Below are 17,179 nucleotides of genomic sequence, written 5' to 3' on the forward strand. Positions count from 1 at the left end.
TTCCCTTTGGGTATTAAGCTCCCTTTTGATCAGTGTTTGGTTTCTGGTAATAAATATGGCACCAGTTTCATTGGTTTGTGGAAGGAGACATTCTTCTGCTATTTTCTGTAGTAAATCACTTATCTTACCTACGCCCAACAAGACCAATGTATACCTACCTGGAAGATTAATTCCAGTCCTACCTGGGCACCAATCATGGAGAGCCACGTAGGTGGGAAATTGCAATAAAAGTATGGTACACAGCAGGCTTTCCCATGGCTGACCAGAGGAGGACAGCTCTGTGTTTGTACCCCCAGGTAAGTCCTACTTCAAGCCCCAGCAGACTTTCTTCCGATCTTGGGGGGCTCCCCCACCACCCTTGACTCACTGGATGTGCTAGGGTTGTTTGTTTCTGGAAACTTTCAGAAGAGCTTTCAGCCCGGTCAGGTGCTCTAGATGTCGTCTGTGCCCAGCTTAACCATGGTTCCAACTACCTGCTGGCTATTCCAGGTCTAAAGATCCCCCCTCAGCCTGTCCCTCCTCCAGGAACGTAGGCCCCTACTTGGGATCTCATCCCTAGGAATTACCAGTCCTGGGTGCTCTCTAGTAACATATTCATGATATCCGCTCCAGAAACATATAGATCTCTAGCTTCAACCTGAGTCTTCCAGAGGCTTTAAGAAGTCATCAAAGATCTGCTCATTGGAGGAAAGTTTCCCTGAAGAGGGAGTGTTACTAATTAGTGTTGACAGGCTCTTCATAGCTCCTTGTTTCTGTCTACCCCACCTCCCATGTACTTACTCATTTATTGCTCAGACCTTTATTGAGCACCCCATATGTGCCAAACGCCATGCTAGGAGCAAGCAATGTGGACTAGCCTGACATGGTCCTACCCTTACAGGAAATCTGTATGCATTATAGGCATTTCAGGAGTCTCTTAAGGCAGTGCCCAAGACACCGGAACTAAGAAAGCAGCTGTTACTTTTGTCTGTAGATACTCATAGCATTCCATCCAGTCTCCCAGAGCCTCTACCTATGCTTGAGTAGGAGCCAACCTGAGGCCTTCTAGGATGTTCTTCAGTACCAACTTTGCCTTTGGTTTTCTTGCTATCAACCTCATCCCCTTGGCAAGCCTCCTACTGTCGTTATCCCACCTCCTCTCTGCAAGTCACACCTGCTTTAAAACTATATGGCCCTTCATGGAAGAAGTCATGGGTCTGCTTCTGGGAACATGGGCTTGTGGCCTTAAGCAAGCTGTTTCACTTCCAGCATAGTGCCTGCATGTAGGAGGAGCTCAGTAAATATTTCTGGGATTAATATGCTCTGAGTCCAATATCCTTCTTCATCCATAAATGGGAGCAAGAATGGTACCTTCCCTGGTGGGTGGTTCAGAGCCTTAAATGAGCTAACATATGCGAGGGGTTGAGTATAAATCATGGTGCTGAATTGATGTGAATTCCCATCTTAGCCTTATACCCAGAGAAATAACCTCTGTCACCCTGATGGTATTTGAGTCTTTCTCTTCCCCTAGCTGCATGGAGAATCTGCACGCTGCTGAATGACCTGCATGCCTCAACTTATGGAAAAGATGGTGGGCTCTTATGTCTTGTGGCTGGCCTTGGCTTCCTGCATTCTGACCCTGGCATCTCCAGAACAGCAAGGTGTGTGCTCTGCTCACCTGGCATCTCAGATGCTCTGTAATACCTGGGGAGAGGGGGAGCACAGGGAAGGTAGTTCAGGGTCAGTGAAGGGGACAGGGACATGTCTAAAGCAAAGACTCAGCAGCTAGAAGTCAAGAGGAGCAAGATGAGGGAAAATAGAATGCAGCCATAATCTCTTAAAGAACCAAATCAGAAATCTCCCCCCTCAAGGACCATGGAACCAGTTAACATAACTTCCCATGCCCAGATATGTGGAGCTCAGAGAGCCCAGATTCATGGAGACATGAATCACCTAGTCACTCTGTGCCCTTGCTTTGTCAAGCACCTTCTCCTTCCTCTGAATGTTTGCTTATCTATAAAAAGAAAGGACTAGAGGTAGTGATCTCTTGGTGGTCCTTTCAAAGATCTGTGGACAGGGCATCTCAGATGCTTGTAGAAAGGGTCTTCAGGCTCAACACCAGGCTGAAATTTCTGCCTAAGTCACCTGTGGAGGGGGTGGTGGGGCGGGGAAGGATGGTATGTGGGAAGTAATCCAAGAACAGCAGTGACTCCTTTTCTTAAAACAAGCATATAGATAAGCAAGGCTTGAAAATCTCCTTTTCTAAAAAGTCCCTCTGACGTGTATTACAAGAATGTGATCCTGTGTCTATATTTGTCCATAATTCAGGCTCTTACACTGAGAGCCTGAATTCAGTAAATCAAAACTGGAGAAGAGAATCAGCCCGAACTCCTACTAGGCCTCAGATGCTGTGTTTTGCATTTTACACTTATTATCTCATTTAATCCTCTAGCAATGCCTTAGGACTTTATGTCCCCAAAATGTGGGACACCTCCTGAGAGGACTACAGTGGTGTATGACAAGCTCTTAAAGAATTTTTTGATGGCTGTGCATATTTTTTTCATGTATATTAAGAGTATCTAACTAGTACATCGTACCTATGGTATCACAGATATTATTCCATAAGATGAAACAAATTTATAGAGAATCATTGAAAGAAACATATTAAGTAGATAATTGGAGAGGGGGACACAGATATGGCAAACATTGTGACTCAAGGCATAGGAAAGGAGTTTAGAAACCACCAGCCTGCAGGTGTTATGTTGCAGATGAATCTCAGGGGAGTTGAACCACCTGTCAAGGTCATCCAGCCAGCAGGTGTGGAGCTGGATTTAAACTCTGACTGGCCAGCCCACCCCTTGACCTCTCAGCCTCCTCACACAACATAGTTCCTGAATCTGTTAGAAACCATGAGATCAGGACACCTGAATGGCTCAGTTGGTTGCACATCTGCCTTCCCAGGTCCTGGGATCAAGGCCTGAGCTGGGCTCTCTGCTCAGCGGAGAGTCTGCTTCTCCCTCTCCCTCTATCCTCCCCTTAACTCATGCCCTCTATTTCTCTTCCAAATAAATAAATAAAATCTTAAAAAAGAAAGAAAGAAAGAAAAAAAGCCCATGAGATCAAGGGCTCCTAGGTGGCTTAGTCAGTTAAGGTTGAATTCTTTATTTCAGCTCAGGTCATGATCTCAGAGTGGTGGGACTGAACCCCACATCAGGCTCTGTGCTCAGCAGGGAGTCTGCTTGGGATTCTCTCCTTTTCTCTCTCCCTCTGTCCCTCTCCTCTCTCTGTCTAAAAAATAAATAAATAAACCTAAAAAACAAAAACATGAGATCAGCAAATTAGAAATTGTCCTGTTAGAGCAGTGGTTCTCCATTGGAGGTGATTTGGACAATGTCTGGAGACAACTTCCAGGAGGAAGGAACTACTGGAATCTAGCAAGAAGAGTCCAGGAAAGCTACATCCAACAATGCACAGGACAGTCCCCCATAACACAGAATCATCCAACGCCAAACATCAGTAGTGCTGAGCTTGAGGAATCTTGTGTTAGATCTATATCTATTAATAATGGAAAAATGTCTATGATATAGTAAGTAAAATATGTAAATGGGGAAAAAAGCTGTACAGCTTTAAACCCACTTTAAAAACCCTATATTTTAAACATATGCATAGAAAGTCTGAAGACTGTACAGCAAATTTATGGTTACTTCTGGAAATAGAATGGGCTTATGACAACTTTCATTTCTACTTTATTCATTTTAATGACATTTGAAGTTTTTCCAGTGAGCCCATATTACATTTATAATACATTGGTCAGAGAGGACCACAGTGTACAGTTGCACAGGGGAGCACCGCACAACTCTAGAGCCAGGGAGAGGGCACCAAGCTCAATAAGGATGCCCCTTGGAATTGTGCAGCGTGAAGACCTTGGTGTTCTTAATGCCTATAAAATACCATAAAAAGTCCTCATATTATTCTGACTCTAAGGTGATGAAGGCTGGTGATGGTTAATGAATAGGTTGTTTGCCTCATGTCCTCATTAGGGTCCTTAAGCACATTCAAAATTCAAAACAGAGAGTGTGTGTCGGTGCCTCATTGTCTCAGTCGGTTAAGTGTCTGACTCTTGATTTGGGCTCAGGTCATGATCTCAGGGTCATGAGATTGAGCCCCATGTTGGGCTCCATACTAAGCATAGAGACTGCTTGAGATTCTCTCTCCTGCCTGCTCTCCCTCTCTAAAACAAAACAAAACAAAACAAAACAAAACAAAACAAAACAAAAACAATAGAGTGTGTGTGTGGAGGGGGGGGGGATTGAAATCCCATGGACTTTGAGGATGCTCAGTAAACACTGTTGCTTTCCAGGTAACAGAAACCTCATCAACACTCGTTCCTATGACCCCTGCCAGAATTACACCCTCCTGGATGAACCCTCACGAAGCACAGAGAACACAGAAGGGAGCCAAGTGTGTGACAAGGACAAGCATGGCTGGTACCGCTTTGTGGGAGATGGAGGAGTGAGGATGCCCGAGACCTGCGTCCCAATGTACCGATGCCAGACAGATGCTCCCCTGTGGCTGAACGGGACCCACCCCACCCTTGCGGAGGGCATTGTTAACCGTACTGCTTGTGCCCACTGGAGCGGCAACTGCTGTCTCTGGAAGACTGTGGTGCAGGTGAAGGCCTGCCCGGGCGAGTTCCACGTGTACCGGCTGGAGGGCACCCCCAAGTGTAGTCTGAGGTACTGCACAGGTGAGCTGCAGAGAGCTGGAGGCAGCTGTGGGGTGGGGCTACCTGTAGTTGGGCCCAGACATCAGCAGTGAGTGGAGAGCAGACCAGGAGACTAAGCAGGACAGTCTCGATTCAGCTCCTGCCTGTTAGGGCCCAGTGGGGATGTCACCCAAGGTTGCCAGGCTTTCCAGCATTTCAAGGAAAGCCAGAAACTCAGAGTTGAGGGCCAAATCTCCTGAAAGATAGATCTTCTATGTGTAGCCTAATATGAAGAACTGAGGCTCATTCAGATTTATATTTCATTTGGGCAGCTTAATTTACCTCTCTGAGCTTTTTCTGATCTGTAAAAATGGATGACGGCAAAAGTAACAGCCAAAGCACAGTGTCCTCACTCCCATCCAAAGTGCTTTAGATTATAACTCACTTAATCTTCTCACCAGCCTCATGAGATATAGGTACAAAATAACTACACCTGATGAGAGGTCTAGCGCACCGAGAGGTTAAGCAGCTCTCCCAGTGTCACAGAGCAAGAACATGATAGAGCTGGGATTTGAACCCAGACACTCTAGTTCCACAATCTATATACTTAACCATTATGCTACCCAGTTTCATACTATTACCATGAAAATTGAATGAGCTAATTTGTGAAAGGTACTCATAATAGTGTCTGCCACATTGTAACCATTAGGATGGCAGCCTCTGGGTTCTCATTTCACTGGATTGGGAATCAGAAAATCTGAGTTTGAGGTTTGACCCTTCCATTACATACTTATTGTACATCCTTGGGCAGGACTTCTGTACCCTGGTAGAATGACAGAGTTGGCCTTAGTGGCCTCAGATCACACTGCTCTGCATTCTGATCTTCTTCCTCTGTGCTTTACTCCCCAGACGCCTCCACTGCTACAGACAAGTGTAAGAACCTCTGCCGCCCGGAAGAGGCCTGTAGCTTTCTCAATGGCACCTGGGACTGTTTCTGCAGATCGGACCTCAACAGCTCTGGTGAGTGGCTCAGTGGGACTGGACAGTAGGAACAATGCTGGTCTGAGTGGGCAAGACAGCAGAGAGGGAGTTTCAGAGGGTGAGGACAAGAGGTGGACTAGAGTCATTGGGGATAGAACTGAGGTCAGGGAATAAAGGTTCTCAAAGCCATTTGCAAGGATAGGAGAGCAGGAATGGGAAAAATTTCCAGGTCAGTCTTTGGATCACAGGTTCAGGAAGCAGCTCTGGCACGGATGAGCTTGACCATGAGGGCCAGGTGAGTACTCTGCAAATGTGGGAGCTTCATTCAAATAGCTGCAGAATCTACATGTGATGGACACGGGCAGACTCCTGTGCCAGTTCTGGATTTGTGACATAGTAGCTCTCTGGGGCCTGGGAAGACGCCTATACTCTCTGAGCCTTAATGTCCTCATCTGCAAAATGGGAATAAGATAATAGTAAAAATAACCACCATAAAGAGCAATTACAAAAATTAAATCAGAGTTGTCCAATTGGGTGGGCTGGGAAGATGATGAGGTTCTTGTTCCAGGAGGTAAGCAAGGAGTCAGGAGGCAGATGACTCATGGGTAGAGATGCCATAAACAAGCCCTAAGCCCTGGATGGGGGTTGGATGAGTTTCCCATTAAGATTATTTCATTCCCTCCTAGGAGTCTAATGAGGGCCTTTGACTCTTGTCATTGGCATAAGCATGCACAGCACACTCCCAGTCCCTGTGGAAGAGAAGGTGTCCTAGATAGTGAGCCAAGAACAAGCATATGCTTGGAAAACTGGGCTGTAGTGTCGACCAGGTAGTGCTTGGGTGTGCCTGGCAAGAGTGGAGTGGGGCAAGAAACTATAAGGAAACAACCTTGCTCTCCATGAAGGCTCTCTCTGCTCACTGAGTGAGCAAGCCCCCAGACACTCTGTTGTTTCCAAGATTTTGGGCCATCACAGAATCAGATGTTGGACTTCAAGGATGCCCTCCTTATACCTGGAGACTCCAAGGGTGTCCTTAGCAGGTCCTCTCAGCTGATTGAGTGGGCAGGTGATCTGCCTCAAGTCTTCATTGGTGGCTACTCAGCAAGTCTCCATTGCTTCTGGGCACAACCCCATTGAGATCTGGCTTTTGCTTACTTCTCCATCTCTCACACTCCACCCCCACCCATTCTAAGTTCCTATACACCTGAGCTCTGCATCTCTGTAAACACACATCCTCTCTCCCATCACCATGCTTTTGCCTCTGCTGTTCCCTTAGGCAGGGGTGCCCTCTCTTGCACCTGCAAAACTCCTTCCACTGAACCAAGTTCCAGCCCTCCGTGAATTCTTCCCTGACTTAGCTGACAGACTTAGATATGCCTTCTTGTGTTTCCCTCTGCACCTAGAATATACTTCAGTTAGTACTTTAATCATATAGCATCTTAATAAGCTACTGATATGTTGGTTCCTACACAAGACCAAGGACTCCTCATGGGTTGGGCCCATGTTTTCTTTATTTTTGTGTTGAATGTGCATTGCACATCCAGAAGGTGGTTACTAAAAGTATTTGAATGAAAGCATTCATGAATCCAATCAAATTGATATTTCTCTTAGTTTACTTAATCTCCCCTATGAGAATTTTAGCTCCATAAATAAGGGTAGGGATTGTGTCAGTTTTGACAAACACTGTATTCCCAGTACCTAGAGCAGTGAAAATTGTAAATGCCCAAGAAGTATCTGTTGAATAAATGTTGAATGAATGAATGAATGAATGAATGGAATGAATTAGTGAATGAATGAACAAATGAAATACAATGGCCCTGAACCTGGTCATATGTGCTGACTTCACAAAGCCAGAGAGTCAGAGTAGTATATATCTACCTTTGATTCTAGTCTGGAATACAGGATAGTCCTACTTCTCTAGAGACCCCAATCCCCAAAGACCCTAATCCCGGGTTCCCAAGACCTCCCCACGCCTAAACACAGGATGCTTAGAAATCTTGAACTAGGGGATTTTTTTTGCCAACCTCATCTACCACAAGCCTAAGTGTGAATCTTACATGGGTCCCAGGCCCCAACTAGTCTATCCAACTCCCCAGTGGGTATGATGGCATTTGTAAAGGGCGGAATGTGGGCTCTGCCCACTGCTTCCAAAGCCCTGTCCACTCCACCTATCTCCTTCTCAACTTTCCAGATGTCCACAGTTTGCAGCCTCGGCTGAACTGCGGGGCCAAGGAGATCCAGGTGTCACTGGACAAGTGTCAGCTGGGAGGCCTGGGTTTTGGGGACGAGGTCATCGCCTACCTGCGAGACTGGAACTGCAGCAATATGATGCAAAGAGAGGAGAGAAACTGGATATCTGTGACCAGCCCTACCCAGGCGAGGGCCTGTGGAAACATTCTGGAGGTGAATGGTGTTTATACCATTGTTGCCAAAGGGTGGGAGTTGGGCTATGAAACTCATTTAAGTAGCTGTGAGAACTTAGACAAGTCACTGACCCTCTCTGGGCTTCTAGTAGTATCTGAGATTACACATGCTGGTTCATGTAAAGAGCTTAGAACAGGTTTGCTACTTGAGCTCAATAAATGTAAGCTACCATTATGATTATTTTAATTAGGGGTGATGTGGGAGAGGTCGACATGGGAGCAAGCATGGTGGTTGCTGATTCTCTCCAAAGGCCAAAAATTATTGTTTTAATTTTTGATCTGGGATTCTCACTCCCCTTCCCATAAAGCATCAGAGCCTGACGGGTGGGGGTGCTTCCTGGAGATCAGAAGGCAGGGTGGCAGCATAATTGAGAGCATTAACCTTGCTGTCAGGCAAGCCTGAGTTCTAGATACATCTACACACACATAAACATATATGTGGTCTTGTTTTCATGCCAAAGAGAAATGGAACCCATGCCATCTACAAAAACACCCTCTCCTTGGCCAATGAATTCATCATCAGAGACACCATCCTCAACATCAATTTCCAGTGTGCCTACCCACTGGACATGAAAGTCAGCCTCCAAACTGCCCTGCATCCCATTGTAAGGTATGGCACTGATCCTTAACCTTTGATCCATAACCTTGGCACTGATCACATTCACTTCAAGCACAACTTAAGATGTCCTCAGAATGCTGCCTACCTCCTTCAGGAACTCGCACTCTTCCCATTATTCATTCTGCAAATATTTGTTGATCATAGATTAATGTTCAGCATGCGCAAGGCAGACATAGAATATTTTGTGGCTATTAAAGATTATTGTTATGAAGCAATGCAGCAACATGAAATAATGTTAATTAAATATGCTAAGGAACAAAAACATACCACGGTTTCATTTATCTTGAGGAAGAAAGGAATTAAGGAACTAATTACAACAATAATTATTTACAAGTGAGGTGAATGCAATGTGGGAGAAGCACTGGGTGCTATGGGATCGGGGAGCAAGGGTCCCTGATCTAATCTTGGTGGTGTGGGGATGGTGGGACAGGAAGGCATCCCTGCACATGGGTGATTGAAGCTGGGATCAGCTTTGACTGGATAAACAGCAGCCCCAATTCACTAGAAATAGAACCAAGTAGCAATTTGGTTGGGAGTCCACTTGGGAAGATGCTTGGTCACTGCTATCTCACTGTGCCTGGAATGAGGCCCCTGTGGAATGGGTTCCTCAGCATTCCTAGACTTGCTGGGGGACATTCTGAGGGTGTCAGAACTCCAGGGTGCCCTTCCCATCCCCTCATTGCCTCCTGGGCTCACAGAGAGGCAGGATTCTTAGGACTAGAAATTTTCTAGTTCAATGGTTTTCAGACTGTATTGTGTTCGGGCCCCAAGTTTCATAATAGATAAAAATTAAAGCCATTCCTCTTTTAAAATGGATATTTCACTGGATGATTCACTGGTGGAGTTCTGCTGCTAAAATGATGAACCCACAAGACTGATCCCATTGTACAGAGGGGAAGACAAAGGCAAGCACTAGGCAGTTATTTTTGAGTGAAGGAGATAGCAGTCCCTGTGAGGCAGGGAGAACTGGTGGAGATCCAGAGACACACTCATCTACTTATCAAGTTTAGTGCCTAAGAGATACTAAATGCTTGATTTAACTGAGTGTTTGAAGACTTCCTTTAGGAATCAAAGATATGCATGCCTTCACTTCATAGCCTCACACAAGTGCAGGGATGGATTTATTTTGTTCTCACTGGTAACACTCTTATGGCTTTCCTGTTCTCAGTTCTCTGAACATCAGTGTGGATGGGGAAGGAGAGTTCACTGTCAGGATGGCCTTGTTCCAAGACCAGAGCTACATATCTCCTTATGAAGGGGCTGCAGCTGTGCTGGCTGTCGAATCCATGCTCTATGTGGGTGCCATCTTGGAGAAAGGGGACACCTCCCGGTTTAACCTATTGTTGAGGAACTGCTATGCCACACCTACTAAAGACAAGACTGACCCTGTGAAATATTTCATCATCAGAAACAGGTAAGGGGCAACCCTGTGTTATCTTTTGGCCTGAATAAGGTTTTGCAGGGGAGAATGTTCCCTTGGCCCTGCCTGGAAGTTATGTAAATTGGCTTACCTCTTTTGGAAAATAATCTGGAATTACATATCATGACTGTACCTTTGACCTAGGAATATCACTCCTGAAATTTTAGCCTAAAGCTTTAAAGTAGGTCAGCAAGATAAAGAAATGCCAATTATTTTTCATTTCAGTATGCTTTAAAACTTTGGCAATAGGTTCATAGTTCAAAAATAGGAATCCATTAAGTAATGATGGGCTATTATATAGATATTAACAGTGACTAATCAATGTGAAAATGGCATGGCAGGTGTTATGGGACAAAATATCATTGAAATGATTAACTGGCAAAAATAAAGGAAACATACATATGTATAGATCATGATTCAAACCATGGTAACAATACTAGCTAATATTTATCATTGAGTTTAGCTATGTGTCAAGCACTGTGTCACTAAATGCTCACATCAACCCCAGGAAGTATGGATTACTGTCTGTATAGACAAGAAAAGTAATGCTCAGGCAGGTTAAGTCATCTGCTCATGATCACTTAGCTAGAAAGTGGGTCTGGCTCGAAGCAGTCAGTTTGAAGCAGTCAGTTTCACCTCAGAGTCTGTGCCCCACAAAACTGAAACCACGTGAGCTGATAAATAAATGTCTTGAATGAAACCCAGAGGAATAAAAGTCTATCTATGTCAGGATGGAGGGAATTGGGGGAACTCTTTAATTCTCTGTGATAATGTTTTTATACTGGATACAGATTAAAGATATAGCCAAGGGCCTCAGGTCCCTTGAGCTGTTCTCAAAGTTAGCCCCTTGCCCCTGTCACCTTCCCAGCTGCCCAAATCAATATGATTCCACCATCCATGTGGAGGAGAATGGGGTGTCCTCAGAAAGCCGGTTCTCAGTTCAGATGTTCATGTTTGCTGGAAATTATGACCTAGTGTTCCTGCATTGTGAGATTCATCTCTGCGATTCCCTTAATGAACAGTGCCAGCCGGTGAGTATCTCTTTGGAGTGAACTATTCAGAGCTTCACTTGGGGCCTGTTACCTGGTAGGCTCTTCATATATATTTACTGGAATTAGAGACAGATGGAAAGAAGGAACGAAGGGGAGGAAGGAGGGAAGGGTGAATGGATGGACACTCAACCTCCGAAAAGCCTGTGTGTATGCAATTGTTGTGTCCCCAGGAAGCAGATCAGATGAAGAAGCCTGCCCACTAGGTTTCCTTGGCATAAGATATATTTTGTATGATTTCATGATAGTTGACTTTTTAAGTGCTATTCCATGTCAGGAATTGCACTAAAACTTTCATATTCTTTATTTAATTAAATTCTCACAACAACCCTTTAAGTAGATTCTTTTATGACCTCATTGTACAGATGAGGAAACTGAACTTCAGAGAGATCTTTTGCCCAGGGCCAGCACAGCTAGAAAGCATCAGAGCTGAAAGGGAACTCCAGTATCCATGTTCTTAACCTCTGTTAGGTACTTCCTGCTAGTACTGGGCATTTGTTGAGTGCTTACTATGTGCCTGGGTATTGCAGACATGCACATTTTAACAGGAAGGTACCGTTTAATAGTAATAGAGAGGTTAAGTCATTAGCTCCAAATTGGACAGCTAGAAGAGGGTGGAGATGAGATTCAAACCCATGTTTGCTTGACATGATAGTGAGAATTCTCTAGATTGAGAAAACCACAGCCTCAGAGTCAAGGCCACACGGTGGGTAGGATCCCATTCTTGGGCCAGATTCTTGTCCCATTGCAGGGACAGCTGGGATAGGAACATCCCAGGGATAGGACTCTAAATTTTGATATAATGAGATTTCTCTGTCTTCACAGTCTTGCTCGAGAAGTCAACAGCGTAGTGAAATAGTGGCTATCAACCCAGCTCGGGTTCTAGATTTGGGACCCATCACTCGGAGAAGTAAGTGGCCAACTTCTGGTGAGAGGACAAGCTGGCCGGTTAAGTGCTGACAATTAACCACAGATGCCTGGGGTCACCATTGTAACAACCTAGAGCCTTTTCTGCCTCCTCACTGCAGCCCCTACAAGTGAATCTATCTTTCCATGAGGTGCTTTGGGTAATAATAATAGCATTTGCCATTTTTGCTGAGCCTCCTATGTGCTGGAGACCAGGCTAAGCTCTAAGTATCCATCAACTCACTTCATTTTGCTGACTGAGTCTGTTTTCCAGGCAAGAAACTAAAGCTCAGAGAGATTAAGTGGCTCACCCCAAAATCACTCAGCTCATGAGCAGCTGGAGTTAGAACTGAACCCAGCTCAGATTGATTCCACAGCATATGTCCTTTCCCTTACTCCTCCTGCCAGGTCTCCTTACCTCAGCCTCTTTTGGGTAAAGGGGTAAAGTCTAGGTCCTAACTCAACTTTGTTTTCTAGCGAATGACTATGTTTTTCAAAATCTAGTTACAATATTCTGGGGCATGATGTAAAGGAAACTTTCTAACTGTCCCACAATTTTTTACCCATCCTACCCATGGGCCAGCATTACTTTCTGGTTTTTGTTCCTGCTGGAATGGAGGAGTCAAAAAACCCAGAGGAATTAAAGCAATTTTTTTGTCCTAAAGAAACTGGGATGCAGTAATGTTAGTAACAACAACGACAGTAATAGTAATAACACATGTGGCTGGCACGGTACAAAAATTTATATACATCATCACATGGAATGCTCACAACATCCTAGGGAGGTAAGAACTATTTCCCAGGTGAGTAAACTGAGGCTGTCTTGTAAAGAAGGCTCTGCCTTCAGTTGTCCTACCTCTTTACTAAGCCTTCAACTTGGAGCTTCATGTGGTATCACGGGGTAATTGGAAGGTTAGGAACTTTCATTTGGAATCAGACAGATGAGGGTTCAAATCCCAGCTTTGCTATCTACAACAAGGTCAACTTGGCCTTGGTCAATTGAGCCTCAGTCTTCTCATCTGTTAAATGGACACAAATACTTTCCTCACAAATCTGCTGGAAGGACTAAATTTCAAAAGCATGAAATGTGCTTAGAGAGGAAACTGCTAAGTAACAGATGCCTCAACAGTGTGGGTGGCCAGGTCAATGACTGTGGTGGTCTGGGAGAACTTGGAGTAGCTATGACCACAGTGCCAGTCATGAGCACATGACTGAGGAAACCTTCACCTCTGCTCTTGCCCCCAGGTTCTGCATCTGTTGACATCACAGATGGAACCCCCAGCACTGCAGGTATATCATTTTCTCCTATCTCACTGCCCTCCCTCCCAACTCTCTCTTCTTCCTCAAGTCAGTGCACATTGATTTAGCCTGTGCTAGTGACTGTGGACCCTGAAATTAATCAGTCCCAAGTCTAGCTCTTGAGATGCTAATAGTCTAGTGCAGGGGCCAGTCATTTAACAACACTTATTGGGTGCCTACTGTGTGCTAGGCATTGTTTTAGATGCTGAAGATATAATAGTTAACAGGATATGCCAGGTGCCTGCCCTCATGGGGTTTATGTTATAGTGTGGGAAATAGGCAATAAAAAGCTAACAAGAAAATTTAGAAAGAAGAGTGTGATGTGATAGAAAGTTACCAGCATGAGTAATTGTGTCTAAAAACAGATAGTCATTTATTTTACTCACACATAAATGAAGTCCAGAGGCAAGAAATCCAGGTACCACAGGGTTGTCAAGAATCCAAGTTTTTTTAAGCTCTCTCCTCCACCTTCTTCATCTTCATGATCCAAGATGGCAGCCAGAGCTCCATTCTTCATATCTAGTCACCAGGTTGGAAGGAATATAGAAGAAGTTATAGAGTGTTAAGGAACATTCCTAGAAGATGACACCTTATACTTCCACTTACATCTCATTGGTCAGTGCTTAGTTACACCTGGCTACAAAGGAAGCTGGGAAATGTAATCTTTATTCTGGGTGGCCATGTCCTGAACCAATGTTTGATGGTTCTATTAATAAGATAGGAAGAAGGGCAGCCCCGGTGGCTTAGCGGTTTAGAGCTGCCTTTGGCCCAGGGTGTGATCCTGGAGACCTGGGATCGGGTCCCACGTTGGGCTCCCTGCATGGAGCCTGCTTCTCCCTCTGTCTGTGTCTCTGCCTCTGTGTGTGTGTGTGTGTGTGTGTCTTTCATGAATAAATAAATAGAATCTTAAAAAAAATAATATAGGAAGGAAAAATAAATATCAGAATGGGTCAATGGCAAGAAAAGTGTTCAGAGGAGGTGATATTTGAAAACAAAGAGAAAAAGGAGCCTATGTTTCATAATTACAAACTGATTGTCATACACTAATATTTCAGAAAATTATGATATTCTTCACTCCCTTCTAGGACATTAGCAAGTTCCTTTGAAGTTTGTGGGATGGAGAGATGTTATAACTTTGTAGTAGGGTGTGGAGGGGTGTATATACCTCTCCCAAACCCCCCTGGTACAAGGCAACTATCATTCAGAATCCACCCTTTACTATCACTGAGTATATGGTCATTTTCAGAGGAAATATGATTCCAACCCTCCCAGATCTTAGAGTCTAATTTTTCAAAACCAACATTTATATTGTGTTTACCATGTGCCAGGCACTGTTCTAAGTGCTTGATATGAATTTACTCACTTAAGCCTTACAAAAGTCCCATGAGGTAATAGCTACTTATGATATTTTAATTTTGCATACAGATAAACTCAGCCATAGTGAGGCTCAGTAACTTGTCTAGGCCTGCACAACTAGTTGTAGAGCTGGGATTCTTTTCTTCCTTTCTTTAAAATATTTATTTCAGAGAGACAGCATGAGCAAGGGGGAGGGGCAAAGGGAAAGGGAGAAGCAGACTCCCCACTGAGCAGGGAGCCAAACACTGGGCTCAATCCCAGGATCCCAGGATCATAACCTGAGGTGAAGGCAGACACTTAACCAACTGAGCCACCCAGAGGCCCCTAGAACTGGAATTCTAAACTAAGAAATCAGGACTCAGATTCTTTTTAACCTCTGTGTCGTTCTGCCTCTTTAGTATTAGTCAGCATAAGTAATGTTGGCTGCTGTGACAAACAATCCTCAACTTTCTGTGTTTTTACACAATAGTTTATTTCCCACTAAATCACTGGGGGATACAGTTCTGTGCTTTGCAGTCATTAGGAACTCAGGTTCTTACCTTCTGGTAACTTCTGGCAATTCCACTGTCCCCAGAAATTCCTCTGCTGGATCCTTGGCATCTGGTCCCTAGATGGTGGATGAAAGATCATGGAAAATCATGTAGGAGGTTTTAAGGACCAGGTCTAGAAATGGTATATGTGATTTTTTACCCACATTCCACTGGCCAGATTCAATCACATGATCTCACCTACCTGCAAAGGATGCTAGGGAAAAAATTGGTTTCCAGTGTGCCCAAAGGAATATGAAAAAGTGTTTGATGGTTAGATAGCTTTGCATCTACCACATGACCCCTTTGTCACTTCCTAGGGGCTGTAACCTAGCACAGATATTAGGGGTATATTACTTTTCTTGTCCTTGTAAGTCAGAGGATAGAGAGGCTAGCTAGCATTGGCTGCTGAGTTCCAAAGCCCAACACTTGACAGGCATCTTTCTTGCATTTCAGGGTTCCTGGTGGCCTGGCCCATGCTTCTCCTGCCTATCCTCCTGGCTGAGCTGTTTTGAGACCTCAGCTGGGCATCTGGCCTTGAAGCTTGCATTCTTCCCTTTGGTGATGGCTTCCAGTCACCCATCGGCAATGCCAGTTCTCTCTCCAAATCATGGAAACCATCTTGGTGTTCATAGACTCCGGGCCAGGCTAGGTTTGGGGAAAGGGAAGAGCTTTGCCTTGTTCAACACACTCTGTGCTTTTATATTCCTCTTTCTTTCATGGTGGGGGGCCCTGTTGGCCTGTCTTGGCCTGACTTCTTCATTTATTACCAGGATCCTGGGGTCAGACTTGTTCCGTGCCTCTGTAGCTCCAGCCTTTACCAGAAATGTAGCATGTGTTATGTCTGTAATTCCAGGGAAGAGCGGCTGTGTCACTGGGTGGGGGAGGAGAAGGGGGATGAGCTTGTAAAAAAGGCACCTCCCATGCTTCCTTCCCAGGTACCCCTTGCTCTTACTCCTGATGAATTGAACAGACTGATCCTTGCTTTTACTTGTGTCCTCTGATGTATTTCCATCATGGTCTCAATAGTCACCATGGGAATAAGTTGTAAAGGGTCCACTTTTGGAAACTCTACTCCAGGGAAGACCGGTTCCCACTGTTCCCCTGTCCCCCTCCATACCATAGACATGCTTTGATATGCCTAGGACTAGGCCAAAACCTGCTGGAGGAACTGCTTGATTTGGATGCAGAGACACTGTCACTCTGGAGCACACCTCTAGCCATGAATAGAGTGGTGTGCTTGCTTGGAGTAAGCAAAAAGTCCCAGCAAAAAATGCTGTGTTGATCCTGCCATGGGGATCTAACAGCAGCACCTGGGGGATAAGTGAAGTCTCTTTCTGGAAACCCCTGATGGGCCCTCACAAAAAAACTCCACAAACATGCCATAAAGAGAGAATGCTTCTCCTTCCCATAGCTATACACAGGCCTCTCCAAGCTGGCCTTGGGGAAAATGATCAGATTAGGGCCAGGCCACAGGGGAGTGGAGCCTGTTTATCTGCCAGAAGGAAACGACTTTCCAAAGTGCTCTCATGTTCAGAGATAGCATGGTTGCAAGAAATAAAAACCCATTCCAATTAAATCAGGCAAAAGGATAATTAATTATAAGGATATAGGAGCAAAAAAAAAAAAATCCAAGAACAGAAGATACAACCTGGCTGTATGAGGAAAACCACCAGAAACCAAGGTTTGTCTGTTTTTCATATGTTGGTCGTCTTGAAACCACACAGCCTTTATATCTGCTTATTTTGGTGTGTCTTCTTTATTCTGAAACTAGCTCTTCCTCTTCACTCATCATGTCTTAATTAAATATGGATATTGCAGCTTCACCTCACTTTCTAATTCAGGGACCACAGAGACCAACTAGCACTTAGTATCCTACATCCAAATTGTACAAGAGGGAATGTGATTTCCCTGTTTG

The 17,179-nt window shown here is 44.6% G+C and overlaps 1 protein-coding gene across 1 annotated transcript; it reads left to right on the forward strand.

The window, feature by feature from the left end:
• Window positions 1-135: 135 nt before the first annotated feature.
• Window positions 136-16,251, forward strand: GP2 (glycoprotein 2). The gene is made up of 11 exons (XM_025416362.3): window positions 136-296; window positions 1,511-1,640; window positions 4,340-4,726; window positions 5,594-5,704; window positions 7,854-8,065; window positions 8,547-8,695; window positions 9,873-10,118; window positions 10,993-11,155; window positions 11,999-12,083; window positions 13,325-13,369; window positions 15,718-16,251. The coding sequence occupies exons 2-11, from the start codon at window positions 1,538-1,540 to the stop codon at window positions 15,774-15,776; spliced, it is 1,560 nt and encodes a 519-aa protein (XP_025272147.3). The 5' UTR covers window positions 136-296; window positions 1,511-1,537; the 3' UTR covers window positions 15,777-16,251.
• The last annotated feature ends 928 nt before the right edge of the window (window positions 16,252-17,179 follow it).

This window comes from Canis lupus, chromosome 6, assembly GCF_003254725.2.
Source record: "Canis lupus dingo isolate Sandy chromosome 6, ASM325472v2, whole genome shotgun sequence".
Taxonomy (NCBI): domain Eukaryota; kingdom Metazoa; phylum Chordata; class Mammalia; order Carnivora; family Canidae; genus Canis; species Canis lupus.

Excerpts from the sequence above, each read along its gene's own strand:
- GP2 (XM_025416362.3), top strand. The coding sequence starts at position 1,538 with ATGACCTGCATGCCTCAACTTATGGAAAAGATGGTGGGCTCTTATGTC. Across the intron at positions 4,727-5,593 it reads TAGTCTGAGGTACTGCACAG|ACGCCTCCACTGCTACAGAC; the intron begins GTGAGCTGCAGA and ends TTTACTCCCCAG. Across the intron at positions 8,066-8,546 it reads CCTGTGGAAACATTCTGGAG|AGAAATGGAACCCATGCCAT; the intron begins GTGAATGGTGTT and ends TTCATGCCAAAG.